The sequence below is a fragment of the Vanessa cardui genome, chromosome 13 (assembly GCF_905220365.1).
Source record: "Vanessa cardui chromosome 13, ilVanCard2.1, whole genome shotgun sequence".
Lineage (NCBI taxonomy): Eukaryota > Metazoa > Arthropoda > Insecta > Lepidoptera > Nymphalidae > Vanessa > Vanessa cardui.
In genome coordinates this window covers 7,779,832-7,807,327 of record NC_061135.1, presented here as the reverse complement: position 1 = coordinate 7,807,327, position 27,496 = coordinate 7,779,832, and the positions used below count along the sequence as shown (strand labels likewise).

General features: G+C 30.3%; 1 protein-coding gene across 3 annotated transcripts in view; it reads left to right on the top strand.

The window, feature by feature from the left end:
• The window catches only part of LOC124534858 (hemicentin-2-like), an 85,174-nt gene that overhangs the window by 43,317 nt on the left and 14,361 nt on the right, over nucleotides 1-27,496 (top strand). For all 3 annotated transcript variants that reach the window (XM_047110886.1, XM_047110885.1, XM_047110887.1), the window contains exon 3: nucleotides 9,285-9,469. In XM_047110886.1, the coding sequence (XP_046966842.1) occupies nucleotides 9,285-9,469 (185 nt within the window). The remainder of the gene's footprint in view (nucleotides 1-9,284; nucleotides 9,470-27,496) is intronic.

Sequence of the window (27,496 nt, the reverse complement as noted above, 5' to 3'; positions counted from 1 at the left end):
CATTTACATCTCACTGACTTAATCTCAAGGCGTCTTAATGTCTTCTTCTTTAATTTCTACCATTTAAATAGAAACCTGCAAGTACTAGGAGAAATTCGGAAACGTAGCTCAAGTTCGACACAGTATATACGTATAGCCTAAACGCTGTTTGATGAAAATAGAACTGAATCCTTTTGCGCAACTGGAGGAAGGAATAATGATGTGAAGACTGAATGAAGGACATTATTGTACTGTTATTTTTTTCTCTATTTATTGCGAATTAATTGTGATGTATGAAATCGACCCAGTCACGAACTAATACGGAATCACTGAACCAAGAAACATTCTTGATAAAGATGTCACAACAAAGGCAGTGAACCTCGTTATATCTTTTAGTTGGTTTCTTAATTTGCAAAGTACATGACAACCCTAATAAAGGTTGAAATGTTGGATTACCCTTCATTTTGATACTCTTTTCTTATTTGTCATGCTCAAATCTGATTCCGTGTTTTTTTTTTTTATAACGAGTAATATAAGAGATTAATATAATTTTTTTATACTTAAATCTTCTTTATATACTTTATATGTTTTAATCATGTGTTTATACTTTTTCTTTAAAATAAACAAATAAACACAAGATTTCTTAACTTAATGATGAAATTTAATATCAATAAGTTGTATTTTATACCTTAAGTTGTGCATGGTGCACCTACATTAGTAAATCTTTTTAAATTAATACTAAACTAACAAATGAATACAACAATTCTACATTTACACAATTTTATAACAGAATCTTATAACAATTTACTCAACTGTTCACTTTGTATATGTTAGTAATATACATACAAAAAATTAAGAAAAATATGTATAAGATATTTTAATGTGTAAATTAGATGCTTTTGAAGGGACCTATTTTGAGAGAAATTTCACGGTTAAACCGACCGCATACTAACTCGAGGGTGTAGGGACCTAATTGCTTAAAATATTACATAATGTAATATACAACTTCCTTAAATAATTATCATGATAAAGAATACACGTCATGTGTATTAAATCTTCGACATACAATTTAAATGAAATGTATATAAAAATTATTGTACACCACAGACAGAAATAAAGAAAGATACAGAAAAAAAGGTAAAACAAATGAATCAACGATTAAGAGTGTATTAATAATTTTAAAACTTTAAATTATTTATCATAATAAAGACCATTTCTAGTTATGTTACTAATTGCAATATATTGCAATTCATTACTAAACCACAATTAGATTAAGCGTTGATCTAATAATAATAAGCCAAGGTAATACTGATTGGTATAGACATGTTATGTCAGTCATAATTTATACATAATATTATGAATAACACAATTCCTCATCAGTATAAGAGCTACATTAATCTCTCAATTCAATCGTAAAGTCGTTATCTTAACGCATACGAAACACCTTCATTGTATTCGGAAATTAATAGAAAATTTTTGATCTCAGTTTTAATGAAATTGTAAAAGAACTAAGTTTTTGTATTATTAATTATAATATGAAACAAAAATAAAAAAAAAATCATTCTCATATTAAATCAAACAAACTACACTGGTATAAAATACATAAAACCTTGTAAACAAGTTATTATGTCAAGTAATGTGTTGTATATTAGGTATCCATGACGTTGTATATTAGGTATAACCAAAATAAATATCAAGGGCTACCTTAAAACCTCCTATCTTCTTAAAGATAATGAAAGTTGGGGCTCATTTAATCACGTTGCTCCATGGTTGAAACTCATATTTCAAAATTTTATCTGCATCAGATGAAAATATAAAGTAATTTCGAGGAGAATATGAATTCTTAACAAAAATTGAACACATGTAAACTTGGATGTGTTTAAGTATTTAATAGCAATATTCGAAAAATCCACATTTTTTAATCAAATCAATTTACACATATATGAAAAATAGGCTAACATTAAAATCAACAGATATTTAGAGAAAAAAAAATGAAATAAAAATATCTTTCCTAATCCACGCCGTCCATTTGATTCGCATTTTAAGGCAGTTATTTCAAAATTATCTTTTGCTCTCACGAATACATCAAAGGTCCTTTAATATAAAATAAATTAAATTCGCGTCATCGTTTCGTAATTTATATCTAAAAAAGTTAGTGTTATTGACAGACGTATAGATAATGAATGACATACCCTCGAGCCCGGATTGGCGAACCCACCCTTGGACCGATCGAAAACTTATTTGAACGGTCAATGTCAGGAACTTATAAAAGGCTTTTCATACGGCAAATTGCTTTACGAAAATTAAAAGGATTGCTTTTATAGAGATGAATAAGTAATTAACTTGCGTATAAATTGAATAATATATAGGTATATTATATGTAATAACCAGCGGGATTTATTATTAAGCGCATATAATAAATGTCGAGGCCGAGCCATTTAAGGTTTAATGAATTTTTCGATCTGAACTAACTCAACTGAACTATTCCACACTATTGGTGCTGATAATATCTAAAATAATCTGATCGCTAGTGTGATAAATTGATCTGTTTTAGTATAAGTGATTATAATCTTTTTATAAAGTGATTGCAATTAATGCTGATGGTGTTTTATAAAAAAATAAATAAAATGTCCACATTTATAAAAAAAGGATTATTTGTAATTCTGTGAAAGGAGGATTGCTGTGTTAGAATTGTTTTTTTATTATAGTATATGTTATATTTTTTTATTTAATTCTAATTGCCTCGTTTGTTAAGTGGACTGATTACGTCTACAAATTACGAGATTTTTGGGTTGTTGGACTACTAAAAAGTTCTCAGTCTAGTACGACGTCTGGAATTTGGAAGTCCACCTGGGAAACCACGCTCTGAACTCTTTCCGCATATGTTCATATGCTCTCTCATCATATTATTAGTGTAACAGAATAGAGAGTGCATCAATGCTTGCATTCATATTTGTCCAGTATAGTATCTGTTGGTCTCCCTTGAGATTATCCTCCGTGATCGAATTTGAACACGACAAATTCACATATATGATAAATATGTAATAATGCTTCGATCCATTTTTATATTTTTCTTACATAAAACTGTTTACAAATACAAAACAAAATCTAACCAAAATTAATCTTTTGCTCGACCCCTGAATATATGCTAATACAAAAACGAAAACGAATAAATTTAATTTCCACCAACCCGCATTGGAACAGTGTGATGGAACATGTTCCAAACCTTCTTCTCAAACGGAGAGGAGGCCTTTAGCTCAGCAGTAGCAAATTTACAGGTTGTTGTTTAATATAAACAAGCGGTGTATAACCTTTTGTCAACTCGCGCAAAGTCAGAATAATTGATGTATGATCAAACGCCGTTGCATAATATTCATAAAAGGAATGTTTCATTATAAGTCTATTTTTTTTATTTCCGCTTGCAATGAATTCAAACAATATAAAAATGAATTTCAATTATACGCAAGACATTCTTAAAGATCCATTTAATAAATAAGAATATTTCAATGGTATCTCGTACCGCGGAATTTCATAATACCTCGGATTATATGCCGCCTTCTCCGAATAAGATACAACCAATTTCAATTTATTTACGTCTCACTTATAATCTTGGTATTTGAATTGAGTACACTTTCTAATTGACAGTTAAATCCCGTAATTAAAACACATGTCATATACTAATTTTCGCTCGCAGCTTCGTTCACGTTTTAAAGATTGGTCGTTAGTTTTTAGGGGCAAAAAGTATCCTATGAGAATGATGATGAAAGCTTAAACTTGCTTTCTATAAAATTTCATGGAATTAGGCAACGTGGTTTGGCTGTGACAGAGTAATAGACAGCACTTTCGCGTTTATAATATTAGTAGAGTATAAATTTATCTTATTCACTTTTAATACAGAATAGCAAAAAATTATGATAAAATTACATAAACAAAATATATACATAAATTGGGTACTTGTCAAAAAAGTTACCAATGACTAACGCTTACAAATAAAATAAACAACAGCTTTATTTAACAGTTGCTAATTGCTTCCGTGTTTAATTTGTTTGTTCGTATTTATTAATTGATTAAACTACTTGAAAACGTCTTGATGGTATACCATGATTTTTTTTATGTTTAACACGTTAAATGCGAAACGAGGTCGAAATGACGCATACGTGTCTCCTAAAAAATATAAATTTCTCTGTCTGTGTGTGTGCTGAAGCCGAAACATCTATTCGATTTATTATAGGAAACTGATAAATATATTTATATGATGTTTTTTGAAAAGAGAATGCCTTGGTGTGTGGTCTCAACCTTAATGTGGGGTCTCATTGACCACGTACCGCACTAAAGAAATAAAATTCGATCACATCACATCCTCACATCACTCTTAGTTTTAGTTTCTTAAGCTTTACGCGGTCTAATAAGCCCTTTCTGGTATTATAATAATTTTCATAAACGCCCCGGACCACATGAATGCCGCTGCCAAAGTGTTAATAAGTAGGTTTTTCAGAAAACCGGTTGCCACGTTTCTATATAGCAAATGCAAATTGAAATTTATCATTCTATTAAGAGTGAAATATCTTTTAGCATTCTAGCATCATCTCTTTCATTTTAAAAGTTATAATAGGTATGTAAATATTTCAGTTCCTGTAGGATCCGAATTAAAGTTTTGCACGCACTAACAGTATATTAAATTGATCTTTGTGGATTTATTATGTTTCTTTAACATGAACATTATCCAACTCTTTGTAATATAAAAATGATGATAATGGTGATGATGAATACAAAGATAGAAAGAAATTATGAAAAAAAAGAGATTTCTTACTTGTTTTTTTTTTACTATTTTAGATAAGTACGAAGTTGTGCCAGCACTTAATACTATAAATGTTAGTTATTGCTGAATATTATATTCTTTAATTAAATTGTGTTTTGCCGCTGTAATAAAATATAATTTTAATTTTAAAAATGCATATTTCTTTTATAACTACACTTCGTACTCATTTTATATTCAATATATATAAAATACTATATATAAATATGTTAAAGAAACTATAACTTTACAAATAAGAAAATAAGCTTACTTTATCCTTTGACGTATTGAACATAAAAATCGGGCAATGCACTTCCTAGCAGCGCTTATTTTATTCCCTTAGCTTCACGACAGCAAAGCTCTGCGATATTTGGTTATAAACTAAATTTTACAACAGTACCTAACTATGAATGAAAAGAAAATGATGAAGAACAAGGCTAAAAATTTAATAATGTAGTTAGTAAGCATTATATTTAAAAAAAATGTATAACAATACATTTTGCTATTCATAGAACAATGGTTTGTATTTTATAAAACGAAGTCATATTAAATATTTTAAAATGAATCTGTATTTTTGTGTCGTGTCGTTCAGATGGGGCTCGTTGGATTTGTCTTAACTAGTTCTCTTTATATTTCTTATTGACGAGGACCTGATGCTAGAAATCTGGAACCTCTGAGCTGGTCTGATGAAAGGGCTCGAAGATAGGAGACGTAACTCTGCTCTACATTTTAGTAAATCCATCGAGTTTGGGCACATTGAATTTGTCTTGTTTTTGTCGGGTTTTGTTTTTAAATTTAATTTTAATTATTTATAATTAATATTTTGTTCACGAAATTTCTATAAACACGCAGACAAAAATCATTAAAGTAATCTATCTATCTATGCTTGCAAAAAGTTAAAAATGCACCGGAATGAGACTTAACATTATTGGAAGTTTATACTCCATGTACAATCAACTGAAACTGAAACTGCTTTTACATACTCAGTGCATTTGCGAATCACAAGCGTAAAATAGAAAATGAAAACTGCTTCGTCAGTATAGAACTTGATCACTAGCACTAGTGCAGACTAGCAAGCTCTAGCAAACCGAATAACCAGGCTGACGATATAAACCTGATTTCTTAACAAAGAGGATCTCTACATCCACAAACGAACGCCCGTATAAAGAGGCTTGTTTCCTCTGTCGCAAATATTGTAGATGGGATGAAAATCTATTGTTGTCGCCTACTCCTGAAGGCTGCGATTTTTCACAAATGCAATTTAAAATTTCTTTTGCAGCGTGTTGACACTATTCGAAGTGTTCTACGCTTTGGATCTTTAAACGGTACTTATATTTTCGTTTGTAGCTAAATATAGTGTTTTTCGAGAGGATGAAAAAATTGTGTCAATATCACATTATTCGTTTTAAATAACGTTAAGCAATAAATAAAGAACGCTTGAATATCTTTATCTTTTTTTTATGTTATTGGTTGGCGGACGAGCATATGGGCCACCTGATGGTAAGCGGTCACCATCACCCATAGACAATGACGCTGTAGGAAATATTAACTATTTCTTACATCGTCAATGTGCCACCAACCTTGGGAACTAAGATGTTATGTCCCTTGTGCCTGTAGTTACACTGGCTCACTCACCCTTCAAACCGGAACACAACAATACTGAGTACTGTTATTTGGCGGTAGAATAACTGATGAGTGGGTGGTACCTATCCAGACTGGCTTGCATTAAGCCCTACCACCGAGTGATTATCATCAAACTTATGCTTTTGAAAAAAGAACAACTCGTCATGTATCTTATTTTGTCATTTTATCTCCCCTAAGCCTTGTGCTCAATGTAATGATTTATACACATCATCGCTCGCATCGCATTTAAATTAAAATATATTAAAAATAAACATTGGCGTATCCTGACGGTCTCCGGAGGACTAACATGCGTGAAATATTTCAACATGAATGAGTTTGCGGATTTTTTTTTTTTGCTACAACAAACCCTCGCATAATATTATTTTCATATAGATCAATCTTCTGTATGATAATATTAATATATTTATATATCGTTCCATTACTTTGATTAAGTCAAACCTAGGCAAAAACTTTCTTAGTTTTTTGTTTATTAAGTATTATAGCGAAAATAAATACTATAATATTATATTTGAAATAAATACTCATAATAAGATTTTATTTCTTGGTACTACTTTGAGTTTACTTCATGTAACTATGGGTAGGGATTGCAATACTTAATATTGTGTCTGCCGGTTTGAAGAATTAATGAACCAGTTTAAAGGCAAGAGAGATGGCACAGTGGTTAGAACGAGTGCATGCCCAAACCACTGAATTTTCTTGTGCTTAATTTATGTTTATTAATTCATCTCGTTCTAGAGAGTAATGGAAAACTTCGTGAGAAATGTATCTAATTTCAATGTAACTTAGCCACTTGTATATCCACCAAACTGCATTAGAGCAGCATGGTGGAGTACAATGTGTTTGTAATAATACACGTTGGTATATTTTTGTGATCAAGAAACTTCATCGCCGTTTGACGGATCATCAAGAAAATTTGGACATGATATCTTCATTGTCGTTTCATACACTTTACTGTTGCCAAAAATTTTGGTCCGACTGCCATTGCAATTGGTATATTTATGTTTTTATGGTGATTGTTCGAATACATGACTATTTCTGTCGATTTATGTAGTTATTTTAAATACATTCATAAATACACTGTAGTTTGGTTGAACTTATTGTTGACCTATCTTGCGTAGTATTTCAACGCCTCATTATAATGACATAAAATATTATATTTTTTATACACCACCCTATAGTATATTCTTACTTAATTGAGACGATGGCAATGGTCTATTTGTATCGGTAATATAATAATGTGTGCCTATTTTGTTGAAAATTGTGAAAAGTAACGAATTAAGGTGTAAGGTTACCTTGCTTAAAATGTTTAATTTAATAAATATTTAATCAGCACATCTGAATAATCTGCCATACTTATAATATTTAATCTTTAGTAGATATTGAATATAATATGGCAATCCATATAAAACAAACTAATACTTTCTTGAGTTGAAGTTATTATTTATATAATTACTGGTAGTATTTGTTTTGTTTAGTCCCTAACCTATATATAGTACGATGAATGGGATTAAAATATCAGAATCTCGAAAGTCCAGACCAGACATAATCAAAGTCTATTTTAAGGAGTTTTTACAAAAAATATGTACCCATACATAAACTCTAATAATTTCGAATAGTTATTTCTTTTAAATATACCATGTTGTAAAATAGCTAAAATAGATTAATAATTCGAATAAATTCATTATAGAATAAATTTGAGATGCAGTAGTTTGAGACAGAAACAGTATCATGAAACGACCTTTTTAGAAAAGGTTATATCCATTTACTTAATAATTTATTTAAAACGAAATCTTCAATTAAGATGAAAAGATTAAGCCTACATTGGATGTAATTAATAATGTTTTGTGAAAACCTGAATATAAAATGTTGTCCGTTGAATACACTAAGTAGGTGGAAATTTTAATTATAAGTTCTAATAAAATACCTACTGAAAACAATATCACATTATCATCTAAGCGAATTATTTTACTAAATACTAGCTTTTACTAACGTCTTTTCTCGTGTGGAAGTTGAATTTAATAGTTAGAGATTAACTTAAAATGTTAAGATATAACACTACTCATTATTAATCAGTAGCTAAAAAAATATTTTCACTTCATAGAGACTTACATACAAACTTTGAACAGTTACCTTAGGGTAAGGGTAATCGTAATTCTACCTCACGGATAGAATTTCTAAAATAACTTCCTTAGTGAGTTTAAACATTATAAAATACAAAGAAATAAATACTCATGGTTTAGTTTGGTGTTTAATGTTTCTGTTTCGCTCAAGCAGGTCGCCTAAAATATTGCTCGACAACTCAAACTCAAACTCAAATTGCTTTATTCAATATAGAAGTATTACACTTTCTTATTGATAGTCAATTGAAACAGTCCCACCGAAAAGAAAATACCCTGACCTGAGAATAACCGGCGAAAGAAAATCAGCGGTTTTTTTTTTGTCTCATGTATTATATAAACTATTTAAATGAAATGAAATGGCCAGGAGACGATCGTTTCATTCCCAAGGTGTGCTATCAATCATAAACTTATTAATTGTATAATAACCTTTTGCACACAAACGTTCCTTAATATTTTTTTTTTAATTCGGCAACAGAGGCATTTTGAACGCTTTCTGGGATCCTGTTGTAAAACCGTATACATTGCCCCACAAAAGAGTTACTGACTCTATGAAGTCGAGTAACAGGAGTAACAAGTTTGTGTTTGTTCCTTGTACCAATGCTATGAGTATCACATTTTCTCATAAACACAACTTTTGCCACTTTTACGCTTTAGATTGATATTTCATAGATAAAAGATTTGAATGAGGAATTGTGTATAGATGACACCACAACATCAGTTATGTAAATCTATATTATTGTTGACAGACCTGTCCGCAGGCGGGAGTGATACGACAGATCCCGATGCGATCTTCGCGGTGAACAACGGCACCGCAGCCACTGACACGATGGTACAGCCTCACTTCGACAATTCAACCAAACGCGAATATACAGCAGCAGTGGGTCAGCCTGCATACTTACATTGCAGAGTGAAAAATCTCGGAGATAGATCGGTAAGTCATATAAAATACTTTATTTATTCTGATCATAGGTACTTACTTACTAAAGTTAATTACTAAATCTATATTCATATAATAAAATTGGAGTGTCTGTTTTTAATATTAAAATTGCCCTTTTTACTCAATGGATATGTCATCTACGGGTTGGTAAATTTATACACGATACATATTCCAATATAACATTTGTTTACAATTTTTGTCGATCTGTCTGTCAGTCTGTTTGTTCCGGCTAATCTCTAAAACGACTGGAACGATTTTGACGGGACTTTCACTGGCAGATAACTGATATAAAAGGGAGTAACTTAGGCTATAATCATATTTTTTTGTTATATTTAGGGCGTTTGTAAGGCGTACAAGGTCGCGGGCACAGCTAGTTAAATAATAATATTATACAATGTAAAATAATATAAATAATTAAATTATGAACGATAACATTCTATATATAAATACAATTAGGATTATAAGCTCAGTAATTTAATATACAAGATAAGAGAGATGAGCTTTTAACAAGAGTGAATTAATATATCACAGATAATTTAGTTAGATAGTTACAAAATCAGCCGTCTTGTTCGGCGTTTGTACTACACATAAGCGTCGCCACGAAGTAATATGAGCTGCTGTTTCAGAAATAGTTTGTAAAACATATCGGTTTTATAGCGGATAATTTATTTTTAATCTAAAATTAAAATCGCGACATTGTTATAGTTATAACTACTTCACTTGAACGATAAGCATTATTTTACGGCTTACACGTCGCTGTTTCTGAAAAAATAATATATTATACCGCTCATACTATTACATTAATCTTCTATACATAAAATATACATTGGAATTTCTGTACGTAATATTGAAATAACCGCTTTTTACTTATTTCATATATGTATATATACATATACACGGTGCATACACCAATATATATCTTTTTTCAATTTTTGGTTGTCCGTTTGTTTGTTCTGGCTATTCTTCAGAACGGGACTGTTGTAATAAAGAGTAACTTAGGCTACAACAAAATCTTTTTTTTATTGAATTAAAAAAAATGTTTTACGCGTATGAAGTTGCGGGCACAGTTAGTATTTAAATATAAATGAACGTAACGACAATGTACTGTTTTGAAAGCAAATATATATACATATTTGATCTATATATAATAGTCGGTATATGTGAATATTAAAATTTTAAAACATAAATTGTTTGATTAATATTTCACACTCAATGAAATTCAAGTTAAACAAAAGAAAAATATGTGGAACAAATTTTTAATTAAAATGTTTGAAATACAAAATAGGGTTATTTACTAAACTACTTTGTGACGTAATAAATAATCAATGTTACGTGAATTAAGTAAAGACTAGCCGGTACAGAGTTACAAACTACATGATTTTTGTTTGCATTTGTGTAAAACTTATCACATTTTGTTCTCATACAGTAGAGTTTAATTTAATGCAAAATTTACCGAAATAAATATCTAAATATAAACTTTATTTGCTAATAAAATGCATATTGAATTAACTAATTCTTGAACCTAATGCCTACCAGAGAAATACCAATATAATCTAGACCTGCGAAATATTTTATGAATGCTTTAATATCTCCACTTCATTATTTATTCGTTTAAGGTACGATTTAAAAATTCAATGCTCTTTTCATCGGTACTTCGAATTTTATAAAAGACGCGCTAAGAACATAATCTTTATTATTTGGATGAGTAAATTCAACTCAGACGCTTTCAGTATAGTTTATTTATTGATAAAATCTCTCATAAAATACGTTGAAATATTTTATTTATATTTTTTTAAATGGCAATCCATTTCACCATAGAGATCATATATAAATTTGACATTTACACTACAAAATTCGAACGTAATTTCAAACTATGTTATAGAATATAATATATATAAAAAAGATTTAATTAAAGTCACAAATTGTTAAAAGACCTTTAAAAAATCAGGCGATATGCAATTCCAAATGTCAGTTCGTTGACATTCGAAATTTCGAATCTGTAAGTCAAAGCATAGCGGAGTGTAAATAGTGTTACCACACGAATTCGTCACGCCAACCGTTAAGCAAACGTGTTAAATCGAATAGCCATCGGTCAAAGCCTTCACTTTTTCATTTTTTTTTTTTGAAAAAGTAAACGTACAAATTTACAATGCTATGTTTATTATTTTTTTCAATTTATATTAAGAGATATCACTGTAATATTGTTGTTAAAAACATTAAATTAATGGCTCGCTTTTGCCACAGTTTTTACAATTAATTACTTTAATTTAATTTTATATTAAAAAAAACGTATGTTTTTAGTACAAGTTTATAAAGATAATAAAAAATCATTGATTTTCGTACATATATTTGTTAATAATTTTATTGTATACAACATGTAACGTACCCGTTATATTCCTTGCTGTTCTTCGGTACAAACTTATGATCAAAAGCGACGTTAACTTAATAGTTATTAAGATTTGTGTTTATGAAGAATAAAAAAATGCAATTCTTAAATTATTTAAATTATATAAATTATTTATAACTATAAATCACAACAAAAGCAGAAGTGATTCAATACATGAACATCGAGTAATTGTATCGCAATATCTAACAAATGCTCGAAAGGACAAATGCTACGCGAGTGATCTCCGTGGTCCGTATTTGGACTAAAAAATAGTAGATATTCAACAATTATTAATTATCGGCGTAGCAAAGGAAGATGTTTTATAAAATGATTGTGCTCCAATGAACAAAGCCCGAAAAACAACGATTGATAGAGAAGAGAAAAAAAGAGAATCCACAATATTATTGAGATCACTTTCCTAATCCCTAACCTCCTTTTTGAAGCGTACTTATAGTGTGCCGCAGTCGAAGGCATGCCTCCGACTACAGGCTGAATGCGACATTCCTTTGATGTACCTCGTCCTTAGGCAGTATACTTTTGCTGATCCAAGAAAATATGCACTGACCGATACCAACATAGAATTTGAATACTTAAAAGTTTTAAGGTGTTTTTCTTAATTTTAAATGGTATATTTTTATTTATAGTAAACTTTAAAAATACGTATTAAAGGTTTTTGGAAGATTAAATATACTAAAAAGTTACAACTTACCACAGGGAAGCACTTGCTATATAAGGATCGTGATTTGGCTGTCTCGTTTATGTACAGGTTTGGATCCATATCAACCCAGATCAAAGGCAATCCGTTACAAGTAATATACTAACACTGATTAAAAGTAAAGTAAAGTAACAGCCTGTAAATAACCCACTGCTGAGCCAAGGCCTCCTCTTCCATTAAGGAGAGGGTTTGGAACATATTCCACCACGCTGTTCCAATGCGGGTTTCGATGAAATTAGACACACGAATTTTTTCTCACGATGTTTTCCTTCACCGCCGAGCACAAGATGAATTATAAACACGAATTAAGTACCTATATATAGTGGCGCTTGCCTGGGCTTGAACCCGAAATCATCGGTTAAGATGCACTGTACATCTCAGTTCTTAGCTGAGCTGCAGCTGATCTCTCATTTGGATTGCAATAGCAATTGGTAGTCGCACTATGAAATATTTTGAGCAATTTTCTCAATCAATATTTAATTTATCCTATTATAATATATATAATAACAAAAGAGGACACAAGTCAAATAAACAACATTGGAGATCGACTTGAGTCAATATCATTGGTCAGGAACATGAATAATCTATGATATTCATTATGGATTTACGAAAAAAAACCGTTCGCAAATATAGAAGCGTATATAAGTAGTTAAGTGGAATAGTATTATCAGTGGCGGATTTACAAATCTGCCGCTAGTAGGCTGTTCAATTTTTGCCGCCCCTACTTTTTTTTGCAACATGATTTGTGTTCTATCGTCCTCATTACATCCGTTTTTTCCCGTTATTCGTATTGTTATAAACTAGGTGATATTTCTGTCAGTTACTAGATTATTTTTCCAACCCGCTATGTAGTGACGAGTATACGGATTACGGAAGTAATGTGACGTATACATATAATTATAAGTTTCTTTAAGATAATATAACAAATTTGGACTAAATTTGCCGTCCTAGGCTTCAGCCTACTAAGCCTATTGGTAAATCCGACACTGAGTATTATAATATAAATATATATTGATCAAGTCACCTTTTATTAATGCATAGTATAACTTCTGTCGTTCATCTGTTTATCTTCTTTTTCTAATTAAGTAATTTTCGAAGTGAGGCGTAACGTTATCGATATTAAGCATTATCATAACATATAATAAACACTGCAAGTTATAACATGCGCCTATGAATTGCGTCATACTAATCACACGTAGACAAAATACTTTAGAAGTGAGTTTACTTGTGAGAAACAGGTATGTATTATAAATCAATGTCCTATTTATTTAATAATAATTTATTAAGCACATAATATATTATTTCATTTCGTAGCATTTTCAAATTGAAGAAAGTCGAAATTGAAGTACAAGAAAGTCATTATGAAACTTAGTTTCTAAAACCTTTTAAATCCTGTTTTTTCAATATTAAAAAGTAATTTGCGGTAAAGAAAATCTTTAAATATATGAATAAAAAAAAATAGAAAATCCCAACAACCGATGTTCAAGTTTTATATAAAAGAACTTCATTCGACGCTCGAACTCTTTCCGTAATTGTTAAACAGTCGAAAGTTCGAAGCCTTAGTTTGTTTGGTTCGAGTGTTGAAAATGGAAAAAGCCTCGGAGAAATAATTAAAAAACTCTTGAGAATCTCCAAGTTATTTTTTTTAACCAATTGCAATCGATATTTGTTTTTTTGTGTCTTTTATTATTGTATACTATGCATTATTTTCACTAAAAGCCTGTAAATGTCTAAATGTCGGGCTAAGGCTTTCTCTTCGAATCAAATCAAATACATATATACATGCCTATTACATTAAAATGAACCTTACAATTAAGCAGTATCGAAAAATTACAACTTGAAATTCCAGTAAGATCAAACTCATAGCTTCTCATTTAAAACAAACCAGATATAAAATAGGGTTAATATCCACAATTATTATTCTTGATCAGTTTTGTATTGGAACTGTTAATCTAAGCTTTTAGCTGATTTATTCAAAAAGTATTATTTGAATAGATAATATGATTTATTGTGTTGTTGCAAATAAGTTCTACACTTCCGATATTTTATTATGTAAGCGTAACAAGTATATTTTTCTTCTTGTATTTATGTACATGTCAGCTTTTATATTAATTTTTTTATATTTTTCATCTAATTCTGTAAATTTCTCACCCGTTGCTGTCCTAGAAGTATTATTATAAATAGTTGACAATCTTTTTTATAAAAGATTAAAAATACCTTTTAGTTTTCTTATAACATAAGAGCATTCCACGTATCAAAAGACTATGAAAATACCTGAAATAGCAGTAGGTACTTATACTGTGAGTACAGTCTGTGAGTTGAAGAATCGTTTCGACCACAAAAATTGCACAACTTAGCTTCCTCGCTAGGACCGACAAATGAGTTTGGAATCAAGAACAATACCTAAAACGTCGACTCAAGCTTTTCAGTATTCAAGATAACCTCAACCAGAACGAGAATTTAACTGAACATTTGGCAGAGAAAATAACTATTCTTGAGGACGAGGTTTTGAAATTGTTTCCTTTCGGATAAACATGTGGGAAAATACGAAACAATATATACAGGTTTCGTCACAATGTTTTCTTTTAACACCGACCACGAGATGAAGAGTAACCAAGTGAAAAATCAAGGGCGCTATCAATATTAATTCGGCCTTTCCAGTGGCTGTTAGAAACAATCTTTTTTCTTTACATTAATTCGTGATGAATAGGTATAAAATATCTGAAAAACTGCCTGGAGTTAAAACTGCATCAAAATTTGTAAGCCTCTGTCATGCTCCTACCGCTGCCACTCCGTTAGTTCTTCTTATAGAATACCTCTTGGCTTTGTCATAACACAAGCGCATATGCAACGTTGTCTATAATAACTATACATATATAATTCATCGGATACACCTATTTAAATAGTGCACAACTCGTGTGCAAGTCGATCGTCAATATTTAACGGTGTAACGCAAAGATTTCTTACATATCTACATTGCTATTCTCCCTTTAGTGGTTCGTACAATACTTTAATTTAATTTCAATACATTATTTTAGCAGTGGAAAATTTTCAGTCTGTTACTGTACTTTATTTTTATAACAAAACGAATGCATATTGGTTTCGTTTGTTTATAAACCCTTTCGATAACCATCAATTTTGATGTTTCATGTCGTTCCGTGACTGTTACGTATTTTATGAGCTGACGTCTTCGTTTCAGTACTTAAACGATTGAAATTAATATAATATTTGCAATCTGAGGTTGAAATCGATTTTACGTTCGAGTATGCCAACTGATAGATCGATCTCTAATCTGCGTTCCAATATCGAAATTGAACTGTAACTCCATTACTTTACTACCGGTATCTGTCAATCCTTTTTCACTCAAACGTTTCTTTGATGTCATGTGATCCTAGTAACATTAATAGTAGTTAATTACGCTGTTTTCTTAAAAACAAAAATTAATTTGTATTAAAATTATTTTAATGGAAATCATTATAAAACGTTTTCATCCAAAGATATTCGATTACATAAATACATAAATACATACATACATACATATATATGTAAAACAAAATATACACGTCTGAAATATTTCCTTTTATCATCATTCATAATTTTATCTAGTTTCGAATAGCTAATTATTTTAATTTGTCTGTCGAGGTTAAACAAATTAAAGAGGTTCGATATCACTGAACGCTAATTCTGATTTAGAATTAGTGTTTCCTGGACTACGAAACCTTATATATTCAAACTTATGTTGTAAATAGGAAAAATATTATTTGCTTATAATTTCAGGAACACATTGGATCCAATTATAAAATATTTTTCAATGTTATTTTAAAGAGGGTTCTTGCTATCATTTCTCTTTCTACCGAGTCCCATGAAACGAGTCGTAAAGATGGTATGACTATAAATAAGTATTTATAGTCTGTTTAAAAAAAAAACAATATAATAAATATTATTCTTAATAAAATAAAATAGAGCCGAGATAGCCCAGTGGTGCATCTTAACCGATGATTTCGGGTTCAAAGCCAGGCAAACACAGTGGTGTTGTTAATTAAGCACATATATATAGTGATATATATATGTGCTTAATTTGTGTTTATAATTCATCTGGAGCTCGACGGTGAAGGAAAACATCGTGAGGAAACTTGCATGTGTCTAATTTCATTGAAATTCTGCCACATGTGCATTCCACCAACCCGCATTGGAGCAGCGTGGTGGAATATGTTCTTAATGGGAAGCCATTAACCCAGCAGTGGGAAATTTATAGGCTGTTACTTTCATTTTTTTATTAAAACATTATTATATAACACATTATGACCTAAATACGATTATTTATGGTACTAAATTTTAAAGTCTTAAATATGTCTATAAACAGATATATTTTTAACCAATCACAAAACGAATTCAAATATTGATTTAAACAGTTTATGATTCCACCTAAATCTGCGATTCTCGTCTTAATTGAGTTTCGATTTGACCTACATTTGACATTTGCAATATCGTCGCAGAACCTGTGGTCGTAATTACTAGTTCATTAAATATTGCACGTTATGCATTCTCCGTTGTTACACAGCCAATAATATCGATTACATTACATATTTATTGCATCCATTATTGCATTGTTTGTTTAACAATGTGACGCTATAATCTGCAAAATTAATAAGGAATTAAACACCAACCGTATAATAATACTATTAAATGGCGTTAATGTTTCAAAATTAATACATTTTGAATATATAAAACTGTAAAGTTCGATCGCATTGATATTTAAGTGTTAACTGATTTCGATTCAAAATCAAAATGTTCTATTTATAAGTAGGTTCTTACAGGCACTTTAGAATCGAAATTTCTCCAAGTTAAATTTAATGTAAATCTAGCGGTTCGGAATGTAGATTCTACCGAGAAGAAACGACAACAATTTCCACAGTAGGACAACATTGTAAAATGGTTCACTACAAAAGGAAAATTTGCTACTTTTGCGTTGTCACGACAAAAGTTTCTGTAATGTAATTATAAGTTTACCATTACATAAATTACAAGTTTATATTTGATTATTATATAGTTTTGATTTTAATTTAATTTGTAATGATAATGATTAGTTGATAAGAATAATTTATCATGAATAATAATAGTTGATTTAATGTGTCACTGTCGTATTAAGACCTGCTCTTGAATCCACGATCTTTTGTCTGTGGACTACTAATAAAATATTGATAAGATTTGAAAGCTAGATAGTAATTTTAATTTAACTATTTCGATTATTTATGCAAGAACAACGGTTACATATAATTCTATTGTGTTATATATTTAGAACTAAATATGTCAAACGGTTAGAAAACGATATTTTAACTAAATTATTTGCGTCTTCATTTCAGAGATGATATATGTTCTGCGGTGAACAAATATATCGTGGGAAAACCTGCGTATGTGGTATGTAATTGTATATCAACCAGGAAAGCGACATTTAAAAGACTAGCGACTAGACTTATTAAGTAGGATACATTTTAGAGCTCTCTGTTTCTTCGCTCTCATATTGAGATAAGATAACAAATCTGAAACGACTATAAAAAGTTCAGTACTCAGAACCAATAATTTACGTACTATTGAGATCTCTTGACAGAAAAACCTTAACCTAAAAAAATATTGATCCGACCTCACTGTTGAACCAAGGATCTGAAAATGTAAAACTACGTACTTGACTCATCATAATAAGACAATTAAATGTATAACTTTTTGTGTGTAACGAAATAATTATCGAATCTCCCCGAGATGAGAACACTGATGTACCCATCAATGGGATATTGTTGAGCAGTTTTATTCACTCGTTTATTTACTTTTAATTGTAAAGTTACCCCTTTCAATTGATTACTTTAGAAATGCGGAGAATTTAACTTTGAAACAAATAATTTTTGGTATCTGATTCACAATTGTAAATTGTTTTTGTTTGCTTGTAGGCAAAAAATTAAACACAATTTTCAAATCAATGAAAACTAATTTTACTTTAAATTTAATCTTATGTCTTAAATCTACGTCTACATTAAAGTTTGCTGAAGCATTTCAAAAGAATCTATGTATTTATTAAAACATCGTCAAAAAACCTGTGTGTGTTTAAAGAGGTTTTATACGTGTATTAATATACGTTACTGCCAACCCTTACTCAAAAATATGGCAGATTGAGCTCAGAATCTTTCTCCGTAACAACCTCGCAACAATATATTTATAGACCATCTTATAATATATACTTTCATCCCTTTGTTTTTAGATTTATGACGATTTTAAGGATGTTTTTGTTATATACGTTTGAATGACTTTAATACAATAATAGGATCATGAGAGAAACGATAGAGTTTCTATGGGATGAAGTCGTTTTTGTTTTGTTTCTAATAGGTTGGTGGAAAGGCAAATCAGCTACCTAATCGTATATCAACACGTCCATACAAATTAGTGTTGTTAGAAATATCGAGTAGTTTATATGTCTGAGTGTAACTGTATTAGCGATGTAAGCACAATCTTTGATACTAATAAGTTATATCCCTCGTGCCTAAGTACAACATGCAACCGTTTACAGATTTAAATATCGAACGTAAGCTCTTATTTCTGATGATTTTAACGGACACATGTGCACATTCCACAACCATAACTACATTCTAGTTCATTGTTAATATTATATTTGAATTTAAAAATAGTGCAAAAACTTAAGTTTTATTAATCAATTGAATAAATGATACCAATTATTTTTAAAAATTGAAATAATTGAGTAATAGAATCACATAGAATTGATCAAAGTAATTTTTTTTAATATACGATAAACGGAAACGTTTCGCCGTAAATATAATTTTAATATTACGTAAGCGATATAAGAAGTGAGTTAGAACGAGAATTTCACTATAACTTTAAAATAAAATCACAAATTTTATTCAGTAATTCGAGTAATTTAATATTCTGAAATAAGTCTTTGAAGTCGAAATATAGCTGAAGATGAATATATTAACTTTGCCAATTAATAAATTCGAATATTTTCCTATAAAACATTAATGAATATCAAATGAACGTGAATCAAAAAACAACACGGTGTCTGATAATTATATTCGCAACTGTAATTCAGTAAACTTTCTAACACACGGCCAGTTCGGTAAATAAAACACAATAATAGAAAACGTATGCGAAGTCACGTTATCTAGGTTGCATAATTATAAAACAAAGCATATTTATATATTCAGTTTCGTTCTTGGCACTAGGCAATGGATGCTGGTCGTGGGGTTCCGGGTTGCAATCCTAGATCGGGCTTATTATAATTTTAGTTATCAAAGGGTTTACAAATTACTCTTTGATAGGTATTATTTATAATAATGAAATTGAAAAATTAACGAACCAATAATATTTACTCACTTTTAAAAATATATAAATATTCAACTAGTGGCTTTTATATAAAGATTTAACAGTAAAAGTTTTGTGTAGTTGTTATAATTTTACCGGTGGTCAAATAAAAAAATACCCAATGAATAAGAGATTTCTTTCTTTCATGATTTTTGATATAAACATTTTGGAATGTACCCTATTTATGTATAAACTGAAACTATAAACGAATACCATATTATTTAGTTCCACGTAAATTGAATTGATAGATTTTATTTTTTATTTGGAATAAAAAATCCGTCTTAATAATAGGTATTGGGTATAAAAATTCCCACAAGAGTGTCTATATAATAGTTTTTATAAAAACAATTATTTTAATAAAAACATCTGGTTTGGCCTTTACTCATATATTGAATTAAAACTCATGTTTGTATATTCATAATATATATATTAACGTATAATTATTACATTCGCTAAATACTGTGTTTAGTAATATTCTAGATATATTTGGGTAACAAAATAACAATCTGTTAATAGCCCAGATGGCCAAAGATGTTTTCTCATAAAGATTTGGATCTTGTGTCACTAAAACATCTCAATTTAGGATTGATTAAAAGACATATCCCAGAATAGCACCCACCATCCAACCTATATAGGTTTTGAGATATGCGTGTTGTAGGAACATTATTTCCATTTTGCCTTTATATATTTGCCAATAATAAAATAGTCATTGGGATAATATCATATGAGGCAAAACGCAGAGACAGTCTACTGCGCAATACATATATACATATAACGCTGTACAAGTCCAATAGGCACGGACCAGGCTATGTACTAACTAGGTTATATTTGTTTACCGAGGAAAAATGGCTGCATGTGTTTTCCAAGATATATGGTATAACTTCGAACTACTGCAATAACTTTTATTGGCATAAGATCCGGTAACTAATCATTCGCAGCGGCAAAATCCAGCTTCTAGAACTTTATTCTAAATATAAAATATTATAATGGGGTTCAAAGGGGAAGAAACAGCTTACGGTTAATTAGTAGATAGTAAGTTCTAGAAAGTTGTCTGACAAATTCAAACAAATAGTTAGCAACGCACACATGGAAGCCACAAGTTCCTTTAAGTTTCAATTCATAAGCAAAGTTTCGTCACAGTATTTGCAGTTAGTTTAAGTTTTTAAAGTGTGTTTTTGATCATGATAGAAGTAGCTTAATTTGTCTTTGATTCTCAATGATATATTTCCATTTTGATTGACTTAGTTAAGCATATAAAATGACTACCTGTTTTGAAGACTTGTCAAAATTTGACTCAAATTAACTGCAGATAGATTCTGACCATGAGTAAACAACTAATAATAACAAAGTACAATTATAACAAAATAATGAAACTACGTGTGAGAAAAAATCACTACGACATTGCCACACTAAATAAAAAAATAAAATTGAATTTTCTGATATTTAGCAAATACGATATGAAAACAAATATTTTCTTCTTTAGTTTTACACTTCGTAGATGTATGTAAAGGAAAATAAGATGGAATATATATTTCATTTTTTCTACTAAAAGTCTAGAAATATATCTAAGATTGTTTATTTCTGTTCATATTTTCATAACAGTAAACAAGTTTATTTTTAAAGTTCATTGTTGTGTTATATTAATATCACGTTTTAAAAATAATTTAAATCAACAATCACATATTTCATTATTCTTATGGAAAATATTGAAATAAGTCTGTTACACAAAAATAATTCAATAGAAATTATCTAATATTCTGTCAAGAGATTAATTATACGTATTGTATCAGTTTTTATTCCTTTGATTACCCGGGTAGAGTACTAAGAGAAGAAAGAGAATAGAGTGAGATCAATCTTATTATTATCAGGCAGACAAAAATGTATAAACATCTTTAATCTCACGGATGGCAGCACTCGCATTAAAAAAGTCATACACTATTCCTTCTGTTTATTGACAATATTATGTACTGAAATAAGTTTACCCTTTTATTATTCTGCGGCGGCGGCGTATAAAAAATCCAAATTTAAATTGGAGACTTATTCTAGGACGCATCGGTTTTAGTAATCGAAATCTGAATTAAAAAATGTGAATTATATGTTCTCCCGTAGCACCAATATAGAGAAACGACATTAAATGAATACAAAAGAAACTGCTATATTTTTGGCAACACAATCGACTGAGAGACGAAATAAATAAAGTTCGTCTATAACACATACTATTGTTATAATAGCGAAATGTTGAAATTAACTTCACCATTATAAAGCTAAGACAAATAAAAATGAATTTCAAATGCTGAATGTACAGGAAATAAAAACAATGACACTAAAAACAATTCGGTATAAAAGTTGGCCGCAAACACAGTCATAACTTTCATACACAGCCACCGTAAAAATCGGGTAGAGGCGGCAAAGTCTCTATTTGTTGCTTATCATACGACCTTATACGCTGCTGTCATAAAGACTCGTTCACAACAGTAGCAATTATTCTTAAATTTAATCGTCGTATTTTTACTCGATTGTGGATATGTTTTAGTCTATAATATATCACATTACGCAATATAAACGTTAAACAATTAACATATTATGTAAACTAGATTCTCATATATCATAACTAAACACTTACTATTAAAATTTATAGCTCTCAAATGTAAATAAAACAAATTATTAATCGTTATTTCATCCCCAAAGGAGAACTAGTTAGGAGCTAATATTTTTCTGAAAAACTGTCTTTTGTCAACACCAGAACCATAAGTACGTAACGAAATCCTGCGATTCAATATACTAGATAACTGAATATATATGTAAATTCTAAGCTGAACATGAGTCATATAGAATTTAAAAAAGCATAGTACAGGTTATAGGTTATAGGTACAATAGTATATAACCTATAATCATTTTCACTCTGTTCTAATTATTATAAAACATTTTTATTATTGATTAATGACAAATCAAAAGTTGTGTGGAAGAAATAAATAAAATTCGTATCAAAAATATATCTACATTTAATAAATGACGTAATAGGTTGGGGAAAAAGTTTCTTCGTATTTTATATGAAAATTCAAAAAGTTTTTTTTTATAGTTTATTTACATTTGACTAAAGTATGTAGGTGCCATTTTGTTCCATAACTTTTTGCCATCTTGTTGGTAGTGACATGATCCCATTGCTGTAAAAATTTTGGGGCTTCTGATCAAAAAACTGCGACAAGTGGTTTTGGCAGTCCTCTCGTGATGTTAACCTGACACTGCCTAAGGAATTCTGCAGAGACCGAAACAGATGAAAATCTGAAGGTACAAGGTCAGGACTATACGGCGGATGCATTAATACCTCCCAGCCAAACTCTCGTAATTTTTGTTGAGTGGCTAAAGATGTGTGAGGCCTAGCGTTGTCATGGTGAAAAACCACACCCCTTCTGTTGATCAATTCTGGCCGCTTTCTCTCAATTTCTTGCTACAATCTCATCAATTGTTCGCAATACAGTTCTGAATCGATGGTCCTGCCGGGCGGTAACAGCTCATAATGAATGATGCCCTTCCAATCCCACCATACACACAGCATTACCTTGTTGCGAGTTAATCCGGGTTTTGCCACAGTCTGTGAAGCTTGACCGGCCTTTGACCACGATCTTTTTCGCACGTTCTTGTCGTATGTGATCCACTTTTCATCACCAGTTATCAGCTTCTTCAAAAGTGGTTCGGTTTTATTACGTCGTAATGAAGAATCACAAATGAGTACACGGTTCATTAGGTTTCTTTCAGTGAGTTCATGAGGCACCCATATATCGAGCTTTTTTGTGTACCCAGCTTTATTCAAATGAGTCAAAACCGTTTTGTGGTCAATTGCCAGTTCTTCAGCTACATCGTAAGTACTAATATGCCGATCTTGCTCCACTTTTTCAAAAATGGCATCAATTTTGTCCGTAACAGGGCGACCAGAGCGAGATGCATCTTTGATATCAAAATTTCCGGCTTGAAAACGCTTAAACCAAACTTGCGCTACTCTCACAGATACTGCATTAGGTCCATAAACATCACAAATTTTTTTCGCGGCTTGAGTTGCATTTTTACCTTTTTTATAGTAAAATTTTAAAATGTATCGGATTTCTTCTTTAGATTCACTCATTTTAACAACAACAAAAACAAACGAAAATCACACAAATTCCTAATTTGAATTTGGAAGTGCCTTCTTTAAAATTAAAACTTTTTAATGATACCAAAACCAGCCAGATACAAATGGTATAGCCAAAGAGATTTTATTACAAGTTCATACATACTATATGCGAAGAGACTTTTACCCCAACCTAATATTATAACTTAATATAAATATTATAACTTTTAAACAAATGTTAAACTAAGTTAGGTTTTTCGAGGTTATGTTATCTTATAACGAAAAAATTACTCAAATAAAACGCCAGCAAAATAATGTATATAAATTTACAGTACAGAAAATTGCTTAAGAGCAATAAATAATTGTATTTTACAAGAAGCGGCTAATTAGCTATCGCTTCCAGACAATTCATTCTGATAGAATTAAAAAATCTAAATCTTGTTACTACGCGAATACCTCTAAATTAATATCCAATATTTATAGTTATACGTATTTATGAGTACATTTAAAAATTATTTATAAATATTTTATTTGAATATTTACCTAAGAATTATTAGCATAGTTACCGTCATTGCAAAAATAATGATGAAATGATGATATTAAAAATTTATAACTATATTCATATCCATCGTTCCGTTCCATTTCGCACCTATAATTATTTTTTATAAAACGTTATTCATCCATGAATATGTTTTTTTTTATGAAATTATGTTAATTAACAGTAAAATCCTAAGGGTTTAGTATTTCAGTATAATATGAACAGTACCTCTCCATTTATAATATTTATATTCGTAAAGTTTGTTTTATAATTTCAGTACACGTAACAATCATCCAAAATAATACAATAGTCTGTATATTCTAATGAAAGGTGTTCTTTCCAAGAACCATTAGCATTTACATCGGCATTTGTTTGGCTTCGACCATTAAACAACTCTCTAAATAAAAGAGAACAATTAAATCGCAAATCATATTTTTAAAATGAATAAACTTTAGTGATTCCCGGACTCTAGATCGAATGCCCGCGAATATAACAAAAGTTTCTTTTGCAAACTCCTCAAATTGTCCCGAGGAATTATTATTTCAACAAATTCACAGATCCATTTTCGTTCCCACCTCCAATAGCCTTAACCTTACTTTCTCGTCGAGATATCTTATCGTAGTCAAATATCGCGTGAAGAGAAATACTTACACAAAAATTTAGAAGAATAAGAAAGGTTTGCCTGATATCACATTGGCAAAATGGCTCTTATTAAAGTCATTACTTTTGTCATCAAAATACTTTGAGTGCTGTGAGTCTTTCAATGCTTTATTTATTCGAAGTTTATCTATTTCATACAATTTTAAAATGTTTATCTGTTAGACAGACTAAGGTTTAGGCTTAAGCTTGTAGGCTCTGATCAGCACTAACATGATTTTTTGCAAAGAAATTCCTTCTAGGACGTAGTGAAAACGAATATGAAAATTCATCATATCAGTTCGAATCTAATCAAAGACAGATAATAAAGCTTGTTTCGTAATATTTTAAAGTTAGAAACTTGAAGTTCGACATTTACAGCTGTTTTAATATATAAAAGATAGTTGTTCCTTTTTTTAAATGAGCCTCTTGAAATTCCATGGGGATTAAATAACGTTTGAATTTTCGCATGAAGGTTATTTTTTTCAAGTTAGAGTATGCAAAGCACGGCACACTGCATTCTATTGTTTCTATGCATATGTATAGCTGGGGTTTTGAATACAAAAGTACATCACCTAAGAGCGGTACCTGAAATTGAGGATGAGAGTTTGTATTGAAGTTCTACACATTTGATGTTAAAAATGTGGATATTGATCGTTATGCTTCCGTTTATGAGTACCCTCAAGAGGATTAGTCTAGGGTTGACGTGATGAACAACTTTGATAGACCATGATGACAGTTTCATATTTGTAAATATAAATAGGAAAAGTGATGGATAGGTAACGGAAGTTAGACCTTACTAAATCTTTTACTAAAATCTTCAATTAAATATTGAAGATTGTCGGGAGGTTTCTTCATATTGTCCCAATTAGATATCCCATCACGACGCGGCTTGTTTGATATAAATTAGAAGAGTAATTTCATACACATGGGCGTAATGAAACAGGAAAATTCTATTAGCCACCGTCAATTTATAGAACGTGACTTTTCGACCGTTTGTTACAGTCGGTGTGTGGGATTTGATTTTCAGTAAGTGCTATAGGAAATGTCGCGTGAGCGTTCGCCTGGCTGGAATAAAGTATAGAGAATTGGGTCGAGGCTTGCAGAATAGTACATTTGGAACAAAGCCAACCAAAGCTGTGGCGATTTGTTTATTTTATTTTATAAAAATATTGCATGACCATTTCTTCTAGTCAATAATGTGTTGTTCCATTTACGAGAGATGAGAATCGACAGTTATTGAGAACAAAGCTTTGGTTTTCTTGCCGTTTCTAGTTTTGGAAGCGCTTGATCGGAAAAATAGGAATATTTGATGTAGTAAACTAACGAACTATGCAATTTAACCAGTCTACTTTATAGTTCAATAATCGAAATGTCTGATAGCGAAATATACATAAATATCCTGATTGTAAAATAATTTCGACAGTGATAAAGTGGATGTATTGCCGTAATGATTGGGTTGTAAATAATTCAGATAGTAAATTGCCAAAAATAACAGTAATATGTAAGGAAGTCGCAGCAAATTTCCCCCGAGATGAATTATATCATCGAAAGTTATCGTACCTGGAGTAACTTTTTTGATTTGATCGCGCTATACTTTTAGGTTCTCCGTCATCTTTAAATTACATTAAACGTTTTTTTCTTCCTCGTTATGAGAACGTTGTAGTATCTACAAAAAACATTACTTAAATTTATTTAATGTTTCTAATGTAAAGTACGTGTTTAGATTTGGTATATTTGTTTTAACTTACCTAATTGAGAATTAATTTTCGATAGTTATGGATTTGTACGCTTCTAAATTGCATTATAATAAGAAACAAACAAACTATGTTTCTATGTATTATTGGTTAGGTTCAATATTTTCTTTCATAATGTATCTCTTTTATATTATAAACACTAGTAACTTAAAGCGAATAACTAAAATTACGTTAATATAATACTCTGAAAATTGAATAAATAATACAGACAAGGTAAGACTTAAATTAATTAATTAGATTAATTTAAGTTTAGTATTTCTTGCCTTTCTTAATAAAAACAATTATATTTTCTATCAGAACAATACTGGACAAGCCATAATACAATTATTTTTGATACTAAACTAGTTTCAGGTATGGCGGCAATTAATTGTCTGTCAAAGAAACTTTATTTCTTAAACTATTCTTAATTTAAATGGGTGTTAAAATCATTCCCTCTTGAATGATATCCAAGCACGAAAGGACGCGTACAAAGGAGATGTACACTTGTAAACGTAATCGTTTTCAGAAGACATATATGTC